Consider the following 21,409-nt stretch of genomic DNA (forward strand, 5'->3'; position numbering starts at 1 on the left):
AAATCAAACATTGCGAGTTTGAAATATGTGGAAGGATTTTATTGAAATTATTATCGTATTTTCCGATTTTTATTTCAAATGTTTAGGTTAAATTAAGTAGAATTGAAACACCGTTGTTTGTCATAGGATATTCTGTTTTTAAAGATGCGCGCAAATGAGCCACATCATTGAATTTGCACAAATTAAGTCTTTAGTTTCTCAGTTTAAATGAACTTCTTCATGATGATAGCCTATAGGCTTTCTTGAATGTTCAAAGTTAGCTTTTGAACGTTACTTTACTTTGCCTCGGAGCTCTGGGTGTTTCTGTGTAACTGGTCCAGGGACAGCTCAGGCCCTGTGTGTGTGTTTTTCTACGCAAATTTGCAGGTCGGCCTTTTCATTGGCTGAAAGCACAGTCAGATTCTCCTGCGGAATTATCTGATTGAAAATCAGGGAGGGGAGAAAAAGAAAGAGCAACAAGTGTGATGGTGTTACACTGCTTTGCTTTTCGGACTTTTAAGAAAGGATTTTTTTTTTGCGACGCATTAACCTGAGTTGAGCTGATTCACACACCCCCCTCAAAAAAAAAAAGGATAATAGGCCTTTTGGTTTATTGGAAGCTAACTTCAAGTTTCACTTCGACGGGAGGCTGCTCAGTTAACGGTGAGTGTTGAATGTGAAATAATGTGTTAAGCCAGCTGGAGTAAACTTTTTCTAAGTTTTAGGCCTATTACTTATATATGTTAAACGAACTAATTTAGCTAAGAACGAATTTAACAGAGATTAAAAAGCCTTATTGAAGAAAAAATAATTATTGCTGTTTGGCTACTAAGTGCGTTAGTTTAATTGCCATGGATAGATAATGAAAAATGTAATTATAACTTAGTGACCAACTAATTATTGCGTGATACAACGTTGTTTAAACATCAGATTCGCCGAAAATTGTGTTTTTTAAAATGTATTTATTATTTTACCATACACTAACAAAAGTTAGCCTATCAATAGGCTACTGAATTGACATCTATGCGCCATTCAAAAATGGAATTTAGGCATTTCTGCGTAAGCTTAAGGCCTATATTTATTTATTATTACAGGATCATCATGCCGCGGTCATTTCTGGTGAAAAACAAGAGGTTGCCTTCCCATAATATTCACCGAACATATGAAGAGCCGCAGGAGCCCACATGTAGGCCGACAGGTAAGAATGGGGAATACAATTCACATGTCTTATCTGAGTATGAGAGCGAGAGGACAGTTCAATTAATGCTAAGACTTTTTACCTATTTTTTTATTTATCAATTAAACAGCTGTGTTTTGAAAATGTGCTTGACTTTTAATCAAGCCAGATTAAAAAAAGAAGTTGACATTCATCGTATTGTATATCAGCCTTTTTAGGTTAATTTCTGAATATATGTTTGCTCTTCAAACAAAATGTCCTCCACGGCAGGGTTTTGTTTTAATAATGTATTTACTTGCTGTCTAATCACACAGTGTAATGTCCTCTGCTTGAATCAATCACACCTTTATTTGCTGTGGATTTGTAGAAGCTCTACCAGAGGTTCAAAACACAGACTCCTCCGATGAGCATCAGTCAGAAGAGCGGTCTCCCCCTCAGGACCGCTGCTCGTTTGAGGAGGAGGAGGAGGATGCAGAGCTTGAACGCGCCTTACCTGCTCACCCAGAGCCAACCAGACCCTCTGTGGCTCTCACACAGCCGTTCTACCTAAACGGTTAGTTGAAAGTGAATTAATAAAGCCATATTTTTATGCTACATTCGAACTATAAGAGTAAATCAAAGAGGTTAAAGTCTTAACATTCAGTCTGTTTGCACTCTTAGAGCCTCATATTGCAGGATTCCCTCCGTACTACAAGCCATACGCCTGGGAGTCGGTGCCCTCCTCCTACGATCTGCGTCAGATGAGTTTCAGCCCCACAGTCCTGCAGCACGCCAGCAATCTGTATGGCACCCACTTGAGCCGCAGCCCACCACCTCAGCAGCCTCTGGACTGCAGCACCCACTACTCCCCAACATCCAACACCTACCACTGCATCACCTGTGACAAGGTACACACCTTATGTTAGACTCAATCCTGCACAGCCCGAGCAACTGTAAAGGTTTCAGTTCAATCTGTGTGTTTACATTTGTAAAGTTTCCAAATGAATCAAACCAAGATTTTAAAGGTGTGTAAATTGGTTTCCTTGTATCTGTAATTTATGAAGAAACTGTGCTTTAGGTGTTCTCAACACCCCACGGACTGGAGGTTCACGTCAGGAGGTCTCACAGTGGAACAAGACCTTTCGGCTGCAACATCTGCAGAAAAACTTTCGGCCACGCTGTCAGTCTGGAGCAACACATGAATGTCCACTCTCAGGTAGATCAAAATAATGCACAACAGATATCATTCAAAGCTTCTTACAGAAATGTAGTGGCACACTTTGACAACTTTACATCTTTGTCTGTGAGTGACAGACAAAAACAAACAGAGCAGCAGAGGGGTGGAGATATAAAGATGTTTAGTCAGAGACCAGTATGGGTTGAATTCCTACGTTTCCCATGATGCAGTTTTCATGGGAAACATAACTTACCCTTGATACCTCAATATTTTTTTGGTGGGCTGACCCATTTGACATTACTTCGGCATCACTGGGTTGTTTTCAATTTAGAGACAGCATCATTATGCTTGTTTACAATCACCTTCATGATATTGAAATCCCTGCGTCACATTCATATGTTTTAACAGCCCTGAGCAAACAGCAGAAACAACACTAATAATCACAGAGTTGTTAAGTGTTGTTTTGGAGTTGGAGTTGCTTGGTAACTTTTATTATGTGGAAATAAATTGAGATAAAATGTGCTCTGAATCAAAGAGGGAGGAGTTAGCTGTTTTTTTTTTCATTAAAGTGTGTTAAACTCATGAACTGTATGAAACATGGACGTAGTCTCAGTTACATCACCCTTTGGTTTCTGAAATAGACTTTTGAAGCCTATGGATGGCGGTCACCGAATTGGAAATGTTAACTCAAAGTAAATGGTGGTCAACCTAGTAACAGGCAAAGATTTGGAGCTGAGGCTAAGACTTAAGTCTCCTGACAAACAGCTACAATGTGCCCGCCCATATGTCAGTCAGATCAGCCACGCCTCTTATTGTCAATAACTCTTATCCTTCGTAAAATCAAATAAGAAAAGTTGTGAAAGATTCACCCCCTCTACAGTGGAGGTCTTAACTATTCAGACCAAATACTTTTTGAACCAGACTGTAAACATGTTAATGTCTGCTGTAAAAATGGGCATTTTAGAATGTGGTTGTATGAGACTTTGGTGCCTCAAGTGGACAATCAAGGAATTGCAAGTTGTTTCACTTAATTTATCAACACTGGAGGTTAACGCTCTGTTTAATGGCACATATTGATTTTGTATCCCTTTAATTGATAAAAGGTTATTTTAACTGAATCCACGCTATGACAGGATGAGGTTTTGCAATATAAAAGTGACACTTCTTACCAAAAAACTTAACAAGGTTCTTTTAGAAGTTATTTTGGAGCTTTTGCTCATGTCTCATGATCTTACACAAAGACAAAAACACATATTCATAATCCCATTCTTTTTATGGACTCAAAGGTTTTTTTGAATCTATGTTGAGCTACAAACTGAAGAAAATGCTCCGATGACCACTGGGCTAACTCTATATGCTGTTATTAGATTGAAAGCATCTTTGCAGAGAGATGTTATTGACTAAAACTGAAATATGGAGCTCAGCTTTCTGACATCCTGCTCTTCCTTCTGATAAATGTGTAACACTTAATGTTTCTTTGTCTTTAGGAAAAAAGCTTTGAGTGCAAGATGTGTGGCAAAACATTCAAGCGCTCCTCCACCCTCTCCACACACCTGCTCATCCACTCAGACACGAGGCCGTACCCCTGCCAGTACTGCGGCAAGAGGTTCCACCAGAAGTCCGACATGAAGAAACACACATACATACACACAGGTGCGTCGCAGTGTGCAGATTATTTTTTACAGCAGGTCAATATATGTTTTATGACCCTAAAATAAATTTTAAAAAAGTCCATGTCCCCACTTGCTGCTTTCCAAGTGCAGCATGCAGGAATTGTTTCCAGGAGTAATATAACTGCTGATAAATCACAAAAAGAAACTTAAACAAATGTCCTGTGGATTTGCATATCTGGTTTTCCTGCTTCTCGCAGAGCTCTGTAAAAGGACGCCTATGCTGTCCACATTTGTCATCAATAAATGTTTGACAAATCTGAACAATGGCATGATTCTTCATCTGTAGATATCAATGCAAATTAGGTTTCTGCAAAAAAAAAGCTCCATCTATGGAAAACCTGATTCCCGATAATCAGTGACAAAGTAACTGCAGTATCAAAATGATCTAAGATTTAATATGAGTTTCTGACTGTTTTTGCTTTCTTCTTCTGTGTTTTTTATTTGCAGGTGAAAAGCCGCACAAATGTCAGGTGTGCGGTAAAGCCTTCAGCCAAAGCTCCAACCTGATCACCCACAGCAGGAAACACACTGGCTTCAAACCGTTCGGATGTGACATTTGTTCCAAAGGCTTCCAGCGTAAGGTGGATCTCCGCAGGCACCACGAGAGCCAGCACGGCATGAAGCCTAAACTCTAGTGTTTCTGGGAGATATAAAAAAAAAATTCTGTTTCAACTATATGCAATTAAGGATGTTATCCAGATGTCTAGCATGATGCGGATGGCGTTTCCATATCAAGCTGTGGAATGAAATTCCTGATTGAAGGCAATCTGATAAAATACCAATTCAACCTGTGCTATGAAGAATTTGAGAAGTTGATTCAAATGTATTGGTTAATACATTGTAAGTTTCCCTTAAAGTTACGTTTGCCTGTCGATGAATGGAAGATTTTCCTGATGTCTTATTCATTTAAAATATGCAAATTGGCTGGTGAAGATGAAAAAGCACACAAGAATGTTTAATATAGTTTTTTTTGTATAAAATTATTTATTTATAATATGCCTGAGCGCTGTGCTTTATATTTGCTGAAGAAGCTTATGTGTGTGTTCTGTAATTAAATGTGAAGGAAGAAGTAATCTTTGGAATAAAGTCCTGCAAAGCCACACAGAATAATGTCCTTCCTACCTGAATTTCAATACAAGCTCACTGTTTGTCTAAGACGAGCACTGTAAACACACTTTTCTCAAAGTTTCTGTGTGTTTTTCTGACTCACTTTCCTGTCGGAGCAGGATGTAGAGAGGATGTGACACTGGCCTCAGGTGAAAATCTCTTGCGGGACCAGAGATAATGCTGCTACGCAGTTACCCTGCATTCAAATAACACTCCTGGAACACCATGCAAATCCGAGGTCAGAGAGCTATTCATACCTGAGAGTCGACTAGAAAGCAAAAGGACAGTTTAGCTGGGAGGTATGTCGGCTGTGTTTTCATCATCCTTGTTATTACACATGAGGCAAAGCCAGCTCTATAATCTCAGTTAAAAATCAGAAGTGAACAAACTATCAGTCTATATCAGAATGCTTTCTGGCCCTCCCAGTGTTGCTGCACTGACTTTACACTGTGTGGAGTCGAATGGGATACAGGGATTATTAAGAGGCTGTGGAAATGGATTGATTACTTAGTCAACCGTCACCACACCCAGCCAGCACGTCAAGATTTACTTCCACAAACAAATGGCAGCTCTGAAGAAGACTCACCACCTTCCTCAAACACCAAACCTGTTAGGACATTAAGCCGCCTGAGGCAAATCAGATCATCACCTGAGCCCTCTAAATCTGGCTAAAGGAGGTGTCAGGATTATTCAACATGTTTTAAAGATACGAGTTAAAGCTCCTCTCATTGGTTTTAGCCTCAAATCAACACTGATGCCTCAATATGACCTACACAAGCAAACCAGATCATCAGCGACATGCATGATTGTTTCTGTAGAGTTGCTCTATTAATGTCTGTAAACTGTTGTAGGGTAGGTGTCAGACAAGAGGGTTAACAAACAAACAAAACGGCCTTTTTACATGACCACATTCACATTGGTGCATTTAATTGTTAAAAGACAACAGAATAAGATTTTTAGTATCTGAAAACACGATTGACACATGTTACTTACACAGGACATACTCTGTCACAGGGTTTGCCAAAATCAACACAAACCTAAAGTTCCTCACTGGAGCTTTAAACCGCCTCAGTTACATCATGATAACAACACTTTTTTTCAACTTAGTAGATCCTTAACAGGATCCTTTAAAATGTACGTAATCCGGGGCACTGTTGGCGCAGTGGTTAGTGCGCGCTCCCCAATGTATGGAGGCTATAGTCCTCAAAGCAGGTGGCCCAGGTTCAAATCTAGCCTTTCCCACATGTTGCTCCCTGCTCTCTCTCCCTGATTTCCAGCTGTATCCACTATCCTATCTCGCCATTAAAGCCACAAAAAAAATTAATGTAGTTTTGTACTTTTTGCCTTCACTGCTGAAGAGAGACAGTGAATGTTGAAAGGGGAGAGTGGGGGAAGACATGCAAAGAGCTGAGGTCAGATTCGAACCCTTGGCCACTGCGACGAGGACTACAGCCTGGAGATGGCGCGCGCGACATAACTGCTATGCTATCGGTTACCATTGTGTGTTGTGAAAGTTGTTGCTTTTATGTAAGGATATTGTGTTTCCTGGAATGTCTTTGTGTTTCTGAAAAGTCGTTGTGTTTCCTGACATGTTGTTGAAGCTTAATCAGAAATGTTTTATGAGATGTTTTTTTTGGTGTTTTTTCATTGTGTTGTGTTTTATTCCAATTCATGTTTAGTCGATATGTTGATTTGTTTTGTTTTGTGTTGTGTGAAATGTTAATTTATTTTTTAGAACGTTGTAATTCTGTAAAAAAAATATAATTAAGAGGCCTTGTTTTGTTTTAACAGTTTTTATGTTTTATGAAATATCTTGTTTCATGAGAAGTCTGTGTATTGTTAAATGTTGTGTTTAGACCTTCAGGGCCACCATAATTCACTCACATGCACTCAGCAGAGCATTAGAAAAAGGGCAAAAAAAGATGAGAGGATAATTTCAGCAAAAAGCGCATGTGTTCATTCACCAATTTTTGTGTCAAAGGGAGTCGCTGCTGCTGAAATCACTGTCTGTACATGTGGAGAGAGAGGAAACATGAAGGCTTACTGTCTGGCAAACAAATCAGAGGTCTTTATGCAAAACATGTTGGTATTACCAGGGCAACAGGGTCCGTTGTGATCCCTCTGCAACAGTTAGACTGTCGGCAGCAGGTGCAACATCCTGGTGCTAATGACACAGCAAATCAAAATCCTGCACAGGTTAACCAACAGTATAGGAGAGACAGAGCGGATCATCCTGGGCGGGACTAAACAAACAGGACACAGGTCCTGGAAGGGGAGGGGAGAACCTGCGGGGACAGCCTGGGGAAAAACGGGGGGAATTGAAGAAAGCGTGCAGGTTATAATTATAATACACCTGAAACATTTCTAGAGTACAGGTGCACGAGAGTAAAACACTTAATGTTGTGCAGGTATTTTGATTTTCTAACAATGTCAGACACAGTAACAGATGAGGACTCTTTTTGAGTGTTTGTGTTGTTGCTCAGTGGTTGTTCATTTGCATGCGTGTTGCCTGGGGTGTTGCTTATCCTGCAAGCTGTACATTTACTTGATTTTCCTCTAACTGTCCTTTTCTAACAGTTCCACACGTGTGCACAGAAGTATCATAGAAATACCTGTTTACAGTGCATCAGATATTCTTTACATGACTGAGACATACTGGCTCAACAGAAGAGAAAACAATAAAATCTATTAATCAAAACCGAACACATCTTTTTCAAGCAGCAGAGACCAACCAACAGCTTTTGAAAAATCAAGACTCAAACATCTGAGTTGCATCTCAAAATCCGAATCTAAATGTAGCACGGTCTCTGTAACACAAACACACTCACATACCTGGCAAAGACGCACAGAGCTGAAATTTGTCTTGCAAATTGTCTCTATGCAAATAAACCCCGGCCAGTACAGGATGTAGAGATGGCTGAACACGCCTGAGGCCTCCACAGCACATTCATGGAAGACAGAGCAGGAGATACCCAAAGAGGGCCACACTTTCCCTGAGAGAAATGCCACAGGAGTCTGAGTCATCTCTTTTGTTTAAACTTGTAACTCAAACTGGCTCTTGTTTGGGATGGAAACATTATCAGAGAAAATCACTTTTTCAGTTCTAGGACACAGATTCATTCTCCTGTTTCTGCAGTTATCTGATTCCAGATTGAGTGTTTCAGCAGTTCAGGATTCAAAGTGTTTGTCTTTAACGTCTCTCAGTGTTTAATAAAACATCTGACACATAAACCTATTCTTTCCTAAGTATGGTTGCATGGGACTGAGCAGCGTGGTAATGCTCGTCCCTTAAAAACGCAGGAAAACCTGTTCAATTGCACCTTTCAAATGGAACAAGGTTCAAATGTTAATTCAAGAAACAATGTTAAAAAACATTTAAAGGAATATTGTTGACTATCTGAGACGGTTCAAATTTGAAAACCAATCAGTGTGTGTTTAGCTATTTTTAAAATAATAATAATTGACAAAGATTTGATTCCCCTGTTACAAAAAGAAACAGAAGAGGACAGAAAAGATGTGGGTGCAAATCATAGACTGTATAAAACATAGTCTCCGTGACATCACTTTTTTTTTTCTGATGACAGTTACCATATTGGAAATGAAACCTCCATTTACTTTCAGTCGACCTAGCAACAGGCAGAGAGGTGGAGCTGAGGCGGGTCTTTGCCCTCCTGGCAAGCAGCTACAACCCCCCCCAAACAGAACTCTTAGCCTTAAGATATTCAAAACAGATGAGAAGAATAAAAAATCATCCCCTGTACAGTGTGTGCCAATAAAGACATGAAATATTCAGACTAAAACCGGCTTTTGAATTAAATGTTTTATGTTCACATTTTTATTTCTTCTGTGTAAATGGGCATTTTAATTTGGGCGTTAATGGGACTTCTGGGATTTTGTAGCCCATTTTTTTTAAACCATATAAAAGATTTAAATAAACCAAAAAGTTCTATAAAAGGAACAGACTAACTATATCTCCTGTTTGTGGTGCCAAATATGTCTATTTCACTATTTAATGATGCACTGTGTGAAAGAATATACATTTAGATGTAATATTTACTACAGTCAAGCAACAAGATAATTGAAAAAAACAAATTAACCAAAGAGAGCAGCAAAATTCTGTTTGCAAAGTCATCAAGATGACATGCAAGAGATCCATCACTTTGTTTTGGAGACAGGCAGAAGCACAAAAAAAAGAAACATAAAGTGTCAGCAGGTTTCCGATGTATGACGGGACACAGGAAGGAGCTGTATGATCACTTCCTCCGCTGTCACACGTTGTGGGGATGTGATACTGTTTGATTGCCAGTGACACTGTGTTGTTGTGGTCAAACACGTCTTGTCCTCCCATAGATTAGCTCAAAAGAGGCCCCACCCACAAAGTGTCATACAAGATAGACAAGATAAAGAAGAGTAATAATTTCCTGAGGTTGCATTTTCTAGGATTTCAAAGCCTACTTCACACATTGGCAACACAATCTGGTGCTTTTAATTTACATGCAGCCTGTTTTAAGAAGTGCTTCAATGCAGGAAACAGGGAAAAGAGTCGAGTCTAGTGCTTATGACGATTAATGATAAGCGGATAATTATCACGCTGTTGATTGGTCTACCAATTTAGTCTAGACTGAAATTTCAACAATGAATGGATTATCATGAAACTGTGTACTTTATCATGATCCACAGAGGATGAACCCCTAAGTTATGGCGCTTTCACACATGCACATGTAACAAAAAGTTTTCTCGGGATGAGCTGCATGTGTGAATGCTAACAGCTGTAATTTACCCTCCTACTCCTCCACCTGAAACTTTCACTGCCAGCACCCTAGTACATTTTCTGCAGGGAAGTCAGGGTGACCTGATGTGAGAACACTGCAGAAAAAAAAATTCAGGAAAATTCACTTCGAGTGAGTAGGAGGGAGTAGTGATGTTAATATCCTGCCACCGACGCACAATCGTAGAACATAATGAGAGAGAGTGTTCGGTGGGACCTCCATTTATGTAATGAAACTGCTTCAGTATGTTTTCTGTACACCATATGTTCTTCTCTGGTCTTTTGTTGATACTATGAATATATATGTAACTACATGTAGCACTGACATACTTGCATGTACTTGCTTTATAGCGTTTTCCGCATCGTTCTTTTAACATCATGTTCTACCTCCTGAGATGCCCATCTTGTCTGACAGGGATAGCATCCTCTGTGATGTGCATGTGAGTACAAGCAACTCAGGAAGAGTCAGCACTAAGGCTTTATGGGAAATATTGTGACAGCTATTGAATAGAATTCTGTTTGGTACAAATATCAACAGATAATCCTATTAACTTTTGTGTAATGAAATTCCCAAAAGCCCTACACTGTTTATTTTACATTTAGCACACCTTAGCATAAGTTAGCTTGCTTACATGCTTTTTACTGGTCACTGGTTAAACTGCTGTATATACTGTGGGGTAGGTGTCAGATCATTTTCATGGCAAAGACTTGACAAAAAGACTGCAGGGTCTGAAAAAAACAACAACAATATGTATCCATGTACTGGACAAAATCGGCGAGATGGGTCACCTAAACCAAGACAAACTGAAAGTGCCTCACAGAAGCTTTAACCAGGATTGTGAACCTGGCTTACATATATAAGCTGTGTTATACCTGCATAACACAGCCAGAGCCACAACAACAGGCTCTTAGACGTGTTAACTTGGAATGAGTGAGGCAGCTTGGCAACCGCTGGTACTGTAGATCTGTTTTGACTGTGGTGTCAAACCTAAAGTGTAATACCTGTAGAGTTCTGTGACAGAGCTGGAAAAGCTTCATACCAAAAACACATGTTGAATAAATTAAGCAGTCAAAGCAATCACTGATAATCTTTGGTTTTGCCTACAGAAATTGACAAGGCTTTGTAGGTGTGGCCTGATGTCGACATCACTTGTCCAAATATGAGCATACACACAGAAAGCTTTTGCATGAGACAAACAGCGGCTACAGGTTCAGATGTGAGAGCTGCAGGAGCTGACAGAAGGGCTGATGAGTGAGAGTGTGTGTGTGTGTGTGTGTGTGTGTGTGGGGGGGGGGAATCTGTGGGCAGCAGACTCTCTCAGACTTCGCTGGGCGGTACAGACTTCCTGATAAGCTTATCATAGCCTCCACACACTGTAACGGCTGCATCAGGCCTGCAGACTGCAGGGAGGAGTGGACAGGCCTCCAGTAAAGATAGCAACAAGAGCTGGCCCTTGTATCCAATAAATGAGGGTAAAGAAGGAGAAAAAGGAAGAAAGAAAGAAAGAAAGAAAGAGAGAGATAGTCAAAAATCCTTCAGTCACCACAGAAAATAACAGATTGTCAGTCAGAGACTTTCAGTCTCCTCCTCCTTTTTTTTCCTCTTCAACAAAACACTGCACTTCATAACATTGAGAGAGGCCAGGTTGTCACAATTTGTTTTTAATGAAGCAGCTAATGAAGTGGTTTTCCATTGAATAGAAGTCAGTGTAATACAGAATAAATCCGGGGGAACACATAGTTGGCAGGAAAAAGGTGTGTACGTTACCAAAATAAAATAAAAACACAAAGTAAATAAATTCATAATATAAAAAAATGAATCAAGAATCACATTACAACTCTAGAGTTTTTATAGTGTTGGTATGCTTACTTCACTTCTGTAAATCCAGAGATTGATCCACAAACGAATTAGTCGAGTATAGTGCAAATGAAACCAGGGGGAAACTGTAACCATAGCATGTCAAAAAAACATTAAACATCCATCAAACACATTCAATTGTCTATTAAAAGTTTCAACCCCAATGTCAGGGTCGAACTTTTTCAATAACACATATAACCTTAAAGCTAATAAGATTTTTAGCACGTAATGAAACAAACTGAAATTAATATTGGTTTTTAAATAAAACTTGTTTTTCTTAGTGTCATTCATAAAAGTAGCTAAAAAGAGTTCAGTGTAAAAAAGACAACTGTGTAGTTGGAAGGGAAAAAGTTTTTTTCTAGATGTTTTTAATCCTTAAACTAAGGCTTTACAACCTGACCTGTCCCCTTGTGAGAGGGTGCATGAAGATGAAATACCATGTTAACAACAAGTTTATTTGTTGCCTCTTCTGGGTCTTGTTCATCATCCGGCATAAGAGTGATCCAAAGAACCTTTTTTCTTCACACACACATGATTTTCTCCAATCACTACAAAAGCGCATCACCATTCCAGCAGATTTTTCGTTTCATTTTACGTCATATTTTTAACCATATTTTCAAGACAAAAAAAGACAAATCAATTCCAACTCTTACTCACATCATGAGTGGTTCATAAAATTGAATTGAAGATGGCTATAGGCCCACATTGTTAAAAATACAGTGTTAAGTTTGAACTCCCTTAAGGTGTGAGAGAAGAAGACAAACGAGAATCAAAGTAAACACAGTGTTACGTCAGGCCATAATTGCCTTTTAAAACAGCATCTTAACTAAGTTGGTAAACAGAAAGACAGAACTGTTTCTTAAGAGTCTTATTTCTTCTCTGAGGGGATGACAGTGTGTTGACAGTTTTTGGGAGGGACAGCACTCAAATCCTCTTTGCTAAGGTCAACAGACGTTGTCTCCTTTTGAAAATACAAATATACTTTAGAATGATCCTGAGTAGGCTCTAAAATATTGATACACAGAGAGATCATCCACTTGGACTTTTGGCATTCAAGAGGATTCAGCAATTTATGATTTTAAGTAAATGGAGGCATGATGGTAATCCCATAGTATCAGTAGTTCCTACACTGACTTCACGTTATTTGATTTACACCGCCACCGTGTGGCCAAATGGGTACAATGACTCCACTGTCAAAGCCAAATTAAAGATAAATAAAAAAACATATACAGTGGAACACATTTGGAATATAAAATTATGTTTTAGTGGTAAGAAAGCATCTGATAGGCAAATCCTAGTATTTAAGAAAAATGTATGAAAAAGAAAAATCGGAAGATCATTAGACTTTTTAGTTCAATCAACGTAAAGTATTCGACCTGATTATCCGATAATGTACGCGAATTTGTAACCTGCATCTTTTTATTGTCATCATAATATTATTACTACCGGCCAGACATCGTTCATATTTTGTATTCTTTTTTTTTTTTAGATTTAGAGCAAAGTTAAACATTGTGCAAATATTTAATTTATGGCTTAATTGTTCCACTCAAATTATTTTGAAAATTACAATGATTTATATTTTTAACATGAATTCTTTATTACAATGATTTCCTTTTCTCTGGAGTGAAATAGACGAACACAGGCTGGTATTATATCCGCGGAAGCCGGAACTACAACGTTGTAGCGTTTCCACACGGAGTTATTTTGCAGACGGGTACAGGCTGTGTTGACAGCGCGGGTTTGGTTAAATGATATATACATTTCCCACATACATGCTTAAATACTACAATTAAAGAAGCACTATGGCGGAGTCCAGAGACACGAAGGTGCATTTTACTCTGAAAGAACTGACTCTTTCCGGTCAGACTGAAGATGAAGATGTGCCCGGCAGCTCGTCCACCGTGGAGATGCAGGACAGCAAACTGGTGTGTGTGGAGTATCCGGGGGTGGTCACCAATGTGGACAAGATGCTGGAGACTCTCGGGGGAGAAAAAACAGTGTCCAAAGTAAGCAAACCATAACTGAACTAGCACATAAAGTTGTTTTTCTGTGTAATTTGTAGTGAAAACGTCATATTGTTTGGATAAACGCTGTGATACGTTTATCCAAACAAACATAGCTGGATAGCCAGCTTAAATGCTGAAACTCAAGCTTCCAGAAACTTAAAACTATTGGTCGACCTTAGTATTGGCTTTAATTTTAAGCAGCCCGGCAACTGCCCCAGAACCCCAGGGGGTCAAAAGACTTGTATTAATTTAAATGGTCAGTAAGCAGGAATACTCCCCTATTGGCTACTTGAATGTCTTCTGACCAGTGAGGGGGACAAACTGGGGCCAGTTGTTTTGTCAGAGGGGAACATTAAACCCAGGTGAAAAATAGACAAAGATGATCGCTTTAAAAAAATCTATATTATGCCAAATAAAAGCGCACATCATTAAATACCACAACATAAAATACCATTATTTATATTTGTTTCAGTAACAGTATTTAATACTAGATTGTGAGTCCGGTTGTTGGGTCAAATACTGTCTGTGTTATTAGGGGGGCTCTTCCTTTTGGAGGGGTGGCCACAGGGGGGACCAAGCTCAGTGTTACAGGGGCACTGGCCCCTGTTGGCCCCTGCCTAGAACCGCCCATGCTTCTGACGTCATGTTGGTAAAAAAGTGGGACATACTGCTTGATTTCCTGATTTAATGGCTTCCCAGCGATTATAAAACACAGACTACAAACTATGCGTACCATATACACAATAATAGTGATGTTTGTCATTGATCTAACTGCACTTATCTTATTCCTGTCTTCATTTTCTGTTGATCCCATAGTCTTTCAATCACCCCAACAGACGTCTTGAGCTGCGTTACAGGCCTAAGGACCCTTTCTGCCATTCTCTGTGTGGAAACCGCTTCCCATCAACCAACCTGCTCCTCAGAGTGCGGCGGCGGGTTAGGAAAAAGGACCCCAAGGATACTGAGATCCAAATGGATGTTCTTGGAGTTATTGGAACAACATACAAATTCCAAGGTTAGATTATAAGATCTCCTATGCTGTTGTGATGTGGGTAAAAAAACATTTACTGTCTTGTTTTTCTGTCTTTTCCCTTTACCCCCTTTTAGTTGCTGAGATTTATTCTCACAACAAACACTTAAATATTTTGCTGTATTGTGTAAAATGTAGATTTCATACTTATTGGTCTTTTTTTTTAAATACAAAAACTACAAAACAATCTATTATTCACTCATTAATGATCTGCTTTGTGTGGGTTTTTTTGCAGGGATGTCAGACTTTCAGTACCTCGCTGTGCATTCAGAAGGTGGAAAAGAAACATCTTTGTACGACAAGATCATCCTCCGCAAATCAGAGAATCAAGAGTTCTTTGAGCAGCCCATGCCTTACTTTCTTCCTCCAGCTGCCTTCTCACGCCTCGACAGCCCTGTGGATTATTACTACCGGCCAGACATCTTTCAAAAGTCAGTGCGACGACTCTGTAGGACAAACACAGCTTACTCAGTTGACCTTCCAACTTAGGCTTGTTCCCTTTGATGGGTGTAGTTATTTGCCCTTTGCAAACTTGCTGCTGATGCTGATGTAGCTAAAAAGGAATGCATTTCTAATATTTCTTTGTCCTTTCTTTCTGTTTACAGCACAATGCCCGTCAGCAAGTCAAACTTTATCGGTTTGAATCGAAATCGCCGGCCCCACAATGCTATTTTTGTGAGTTTCAGTGATCCTAGTGTTCCCACAGAGAGCCTCGAGGCCGCCAGGAGCAACTGGGCACGAGTCTGCGTGAAAGAGAATGACAAGCAGGCGGAAGAGCAAATGAAGAAGGTAGATGTGCTTCTGCAATCGTGATTACCGATTAATGAAAGTACAGCACACAGCTATTGCTATAGACACATTTTAAATGTAAAGAAATCTGTTATTACAGAAGAGACCATCAAGTACGTGAGAATCCTGACGAGCCATTTGAAGGTTTCTCAGGAGAAATTCATGGCTCATGAGAAAAGATTAAAGTCTGGATCTTTAATTAAAAATGTCCCATATAACAAAAGCTAGTCTGCAAGTGCAAAATAATGAGATAAAGTGAATTAACAGAATTGCCACTCATAATTCAATTTGATACTTGTGTGACATGAAATGACACATCAATGACTTTCCACCATTCTGTGGGTGTTTATCTTATCTTAAACCAAACTTTGTTTGAGTGTAGATGTTTGAGAGCCGGCCCATCTGGTCACGGAACGCGGTCAAGGCCAACATCAACGTCCACCCTGAGAAACTAAAACTGCTGCTGCCCGTCTGCGCCTACTATACGGTGAGTCAAGAGGACAGAGTGTCTCTGGTTACAAGTGTGAGCCTTCATTTCAGAGGGAAGACTAGATGATTTTCAATGAATTTTCCATCATGTCATTCATAAATATTTTAATTTTTTTTAATGTTTATTTTTTATTTACATCCAAATACAAGGAGTACAATATCTGACCAGTTACAAAAAAAGAGAGAGAAAAGAAAAGAAGATGGTCAAGGATGTCACAATTATTCCCGTTTTGGAAAGGAAAAAAAGCTGATAAATAGAGTCAAGCATGAGTTAATACCCTCACAGTTCATTCATAACAAAGGGCAAGTCCATACACAGCACACATAGATTATATATCCCAGCACAACAGAGTCACAATCCATGAACATCCAAAAACAAATGACTGTAAGGACATGGAATCATCAAGAGGCTAGTGTGAGAGAGAAGGAAAGGGAAAATCTCTTAATGGCTCTTCTTTAATAGAATAGATTCCAAGCTCAGTTTGTGAACACATATAAAGCTAGTTGCACAGCATTTTTTGACTCTTCTGACTCTATCCCCCGTCCTATCTAAATAAAGGCATAAAAAGCCCCAAAAATTATCCTTAAAAAATAAATGTAGTCAATTTGATTTGAAGAATGAGTCATTATTTCTGCACTAAATTAAGTTAAACATCTGATTTACCGTGGTAGGTGACAGGACCGTGGAGAAGCCTGTGGGTGAGGCTCGGTTATGACCCCAGAAAGTGCAAGGAGGCGAAAATATACCAGCTACTGGACTTCAGGATACGATGTAGCACAAAACACGGTAAGAATCTGTGGCTAAGCGGGGCAGCATGGAGGTTTTCCTGAGTAGTTTCCTGAGTCATCGATTGAACTGCCTTTAGAGTTCTTTTTGGGTTTTCTAATTCTGACATGAAAGATCAAATAAAGTGTTACGATATAATGAGAGCAGAATGCACAAGGTGAGAAATTGTACAGAGCAAGCTTTATTTTTTTTTACAAATGCAGTGTTGTCTCACACTATCACATTGTTTTCAAACTCAACCCTAACCTGTCTGCCCAACTCTGACTGCTGGCTCCTCTTTTTCCTACTCTTAGGGTATTCGTTATCTGACATGCCAGTAAAAGCCAAGAGGAGTGCTCTCGACTACAGTCTGCCTATCACATTCAACAAAGCGGGTAAGTCTGGGAATTTCTTTACATATTATACACGTTAGGTGTGGGACAAGCTGCTACTTAAGATGTGCCAACGTTGTATATTGGACCACTTTCTGCAGAATTCCCACTGGGATCAGACTGAGGACCTAATTCCCAGTCCCATAGAAAAATATGAAACAGTCAGCTGGTGTAGCAGCACATGAGGTCTATTTTGCCAAAGACCTCTTGGGGAACAATTCCCTTAACAATTGTCAGCCGAACCCTGCAACCATAGCTTCTTCATATTTGCCATCATATTATTGTGGTCATTTTTTAGTTTTCCCCATCTTCTTCACGCAAAGCTCACCAGAACAGGTAGCTTTGTCTGGTGTTAAAATAGTGTTACAGGATCTAGTGGACAAGGTCGACCCTGGTCTTCCAATCTATCCAATCCAACTTTATTTGTTAAGCCCTTTAAAACAACCACAGTTGACCAAAGTGCTGTACAGAAGAATAAATAAAATACGTAACAGCTCACATGAGATAAAAGAAAACTACATGTGAAATACAGAATCAATTTAAAAGACATAAAACACAAGTCAAATTAATAGGCACGCAAAAAAGAAATTAAATAAATAAATAAATAAGTCGACGTCTTACTGTGTGTCAAAGGCCAGGGAAAAGAGATGGGTCTTAAGAAGAGATTTAAAATGAGGCAGAGAATAGGTCTGTTTAACGTGCTGAGGTATATATCGTTCCATAGTTTTGGAGCCGCAACAGCAAACGCTGAGGTCTTATTCTTGTCCAACTACACTATTCTCAGTCCTTTCCTTTTTGAATTAACTGTTGCTAGAAGTTGGTGCTTAATACAATAGTTTTTGGTGATATTCAGGCGTCATATCCCAAAGGATTTCACTTTTTCTTGAAACTCTGAGCACAAATCCAAAGGTCAGCTCTTTAAGTTTCCTTTATTCTCATTGCACATCCTGCTGAGATCTAATTATAACCATTAAAATTATTCTTTTTTAAACATTATAAAAAAACAAACAATATTGCCAAACATTATACCCTGTTTAACCAGTAGTTCTCAGACCTTAATTTCCCTTGACTCCTATTCCCTTAGTCTGGCTCCTCGCTCTCACTGGGCCTCGATTCCTCCTGGGTTGATTGTCGATTCAGGTAATGAGATCACAAAGGCCATATAATCGCTGACCAGCTCTGGCATCCTTTATCTCCTCCTCCAGGCCTTCTGTTATGGAAAGGCCCTGCTGCGGCCCTTCAAGCCCTCGGCATGCAGCCATCAATAATTTAAGATGTAACACCGTGGCTCTGCCAGTGCACTGTTATCACTGCATGACCCTGATGAAGGTCACAAGCTGAAACGCCTCAGTCTGATAAAGTTAATAAAGCTGATCTTCATACTACAAGTGTTCCTGGAGCTCTTTGACCTCTTCCAGTGCAATGCTAAACAGAAAATATGATTTTTCTTTCAGGTCCTCAGGTAGCCAGCGTGATGGAACTTTCAGCCCAGGAGGGTCCGGGCAGCAGCCGAGATCTAACACCGCTCTCATACCAGCTAAAGGTCTGTGAAGGTCCAGCATGGTGCTCTAATAAAATGTTGGTTGTCATTCAACTTTAATGACACAACTCAACTTTGAATTTGTATTCTGTTTCTATTTGTTAAATTATAATTGTATATCTTTAAATCTTCTGTGAACTCGCTGTCTGCTCGGTAATTACTGCCTCATACTAACTGACTACTGTTTCATCTCCTCAGGAGTCCTCCTACATCTTCAGAGAGGGCATGCTGCCTCCACATAGACAGATGTTTTACCAGCTCTGTGACCTGGATGAGAAAAGGTACATAATATGTCTTAAGCCTGAATTACTTACAAAATGTTTGTAATGATCCTGTTTTATTTTTGATTAAAATGTGTTGTACTGATCAGTATCAGTAAATGATGTTGTGAAATAAATGTAGCGGTGAATAAATTCAGTCTCCATCAGAAAATTGAAACACCCATGTGAATCTTTCATGTACATTGTCCTTCCTTATTTCAGTAGTTGGACTAATGTACACAATCCCCTGTTTGAGTAATCAAGCTGTTTTTGTGTCTCCAGTCTCAAACAGGTGATAGAGCAGAAAAGTAATGAGGAGATTTGTGACGAACGGGACGGCTGGTGTGTTGTTGGCACCACCGACAAGCTGAGGGACCTGATCTCAGGCATGATCAAGAAGGTCATCAGAGCCCAGAAACCATGTAAGGACATGTGTTACACAAAGTTGTGCTGTTTCTCACCTCATGTAGACTATGTCCTCTTCTGTGTAATGACGCATAAACTACCTCTAGAGGTTAACAGCCTCTAGAGGTCTTTGCTCTGTGAAAAACTATTTGCTCTGTGAAAAACTCTCAAACAGGGTTTCTTTTTTTTAACCAGGTGGCTCCCAGCCTTGTAGTCTTATGACCCCTTAAGATGAAGCCATTGCTATTTCCCCTCAACACACTCAGCCTTTTGGGCCTGACCACTCTATCCCTATGCATTTAATGAAATATTACAATAGATCTAAACTAAGGAGAAAAATCAGCAAGACAAAAAAAAATTATGAACCTCAACGTCTATCCCAGAAACACAGAATAATGCTTTTAATGCGTACCGGTGTGAGAAAGAAGGTCAAAGGTCAGCTGGAGATTCATATGTCCATGTACATCCACCGAATGTGAGCACGGCCTCTCAGAAGCTTAAACCTCTGGAGGTTGGTGATGATGAAAACTATGAAAAAAATAATTGCGTTGTTAACTCTACCAACCTACAAATCACACAAGGTCATTTAGTTGTTTATGTGGCTAATTCTTATTCCATGCCTTCTAGTTTGTCACCTGATGTTATTTCTATCAGCATTGCCAGAATACCCCAAGAAACAAAGACGTGCACAGCAAAGAAAACAAACCCCCGATTCTGACGAAGAGGAGGAGATGCAGGATGACAAGAACAAGGACGACGACGATGAAGATGATGATGATGAGTTTCAGCCGTCTGAGGGGAGTGAAAATGAGATGGAGACAGAAATGCTAGATTACATCTAACAAAAGACATTAATGATGACTATTGAGATTTTGCATTATTCATTTGGATTTTTTTTCTTCCAGTGACATTTGAATAAAAATCGAGGTTTTCTAGTAGTTTGTGTAAGAATTATGTTTGTATTTAAGTTTTTCAGTTATGGTCATGACACGTATTCCTGACAAATTTAAGTCATACTAAAACATTTTCATGGGCATCGGTCAAGTTTAACTACCAACGAAAGATAGTTGGTCGATGTCATTGGGTCTGTATAGGCTTAACGCAGATAGATCGGTATCATCTACACCAGGGGTGCCCAATAGGTCGATCGCGAAGGTAGTGCGGGTAGATCGCGCTCTATTTAGAAAAAAAAAAAGACAAATGTTAGCCTATCATCAATCCTCCATTTGGTATTTGCCACTTGATTGTCTTACAGGGCGGCCATTCTGTGTTCATTGGGTAAACCGTTAATGACAACTCTCCTCGGGTCCTCTCTCTCTCTCTCTCTCTCTCTCTCTCTCTCTCTCTATATATATATTATTTATAATATATATATATATATTATATTATATTTAGCATATTTTAATGCAGGTAGAACATTTTGACCTGGTCATTTTAAAAGTATCTCGCAAGCCAAAAAAGTGTGGGCACCCTGATCTACATTTTTTCCAGTATGCTCAGCCTGAAAACTTTAAAGCCTTTATGTTCCTTTAGTCATATGATAAATAGGCACAGAGTCAAATAGAGAGGAGGGGCATTTGTCTAAGTTAGACTTGACAAAATAGAAAAAATTAGTGTACACGTAAAAAATTCAGACTGAATGTTGCTACAAACATCTGCTTATCCAACATCTCAGCTGTTTTTAACTTTTCCTGTGGCTCCAGACTTCAACTACTGTTGGGATTCACACTGAAATATGGCACAAGTCTGTTGTTGTAGGTGGGTTAAGAGTGGGTTATTGGGAGGATGCATATACACTCACTCGTGGAAAGTAAGAGAAAAAAACACATGGGGGGAGGGGGTGCTAACACTTAAAACAAGTATTATCTTTGAATTGGTTGTAGCAGTGAGACTCTTGAGTCCAGTGGGACAGCTGTGTCAACTGAGCTGAGGTTGCCTGACTGATACAAATTGACAGCTGTAAACTATTGGCACCTCTCAATTGTTATTCAGGGACACATGTTCTTTGGAAATA

At 39.5% G+C, this 21,409-nt stretch overlaps 2 protein-coding genes across 2 annotated transcripts; both read left to right on the forward strand.

Moving 5' to 3' along the window:
• Positions 1-426: 426 nt before the first annotated feature.
• gfi1b (growth factor independent 1B transcription repressor) lies at positions 427-5,109 on the forward strand. The gene is made up of 7 exons (XM_020636090.3): positions 427-642; positions 1,074-1,177; positions 1,524-1,709; positions 1,817-2,043; positions 2,214-2,351; positions 3,800-3,965; positions 4,433-5,109. The coding sequence occupies exons 2-7, from the start codon at positions 1,081-1,083 to the stop codon at positions 4,618-4,620; spliced, it is 1,002 nt and encodes a 333-aa protein (XP_020491746.1). The 5' UTR covers positions 427-642; positions 1,074-1,080; the 3' UTR covers positions 4,621-5,109.
• An 8,294-nt stretch (positions 5,110-13,403) lies between these two features.
• On the forward strand, positions 13,404-20,333 carry gtf3c5 (general transcription factor IIIC, polypeptide 5). Its single transcript, XM_020636071.3, has 11 exons — positions 13,404-13,724; positions 14,541-14,739; positions 14,990-15,185; positions 15,360-15,543; positions 15,926-16,030; positions 16,705-16,819; positions 17,113-17,193; positions 18,645-18,733; positions 18,929-19,011; positions 19,273-19,412; positions 20,050-20,333. Exons 1-11 carry the CDS (start codon positions 13,521-13,523, stop codon positions 20,235-20,237), a joined length of 1,584 nt encoding a protein of 527 aa, XP_020491727.1. The 5' UTR covers positions 13,404-13,520; the 3' UTR covers positions 20,238-20,333.
• The last annotated feature ends 1,076 nt before the right edge of the window (positions 20,334-21,409 follow it).

This window comes from Labrus bergylta, chromosome 17 (assembly GCF_963930695.1).
Source record: "Labrus bergylta chromosome 17, fLabBer1.1, whole genome shotgun sequence".
Lineage (NCBI taxonomy): Eukaryota > Metazoa > Chordata > Actinopteri > Labriformes > Labridae > Labrus > Labrus bergylta.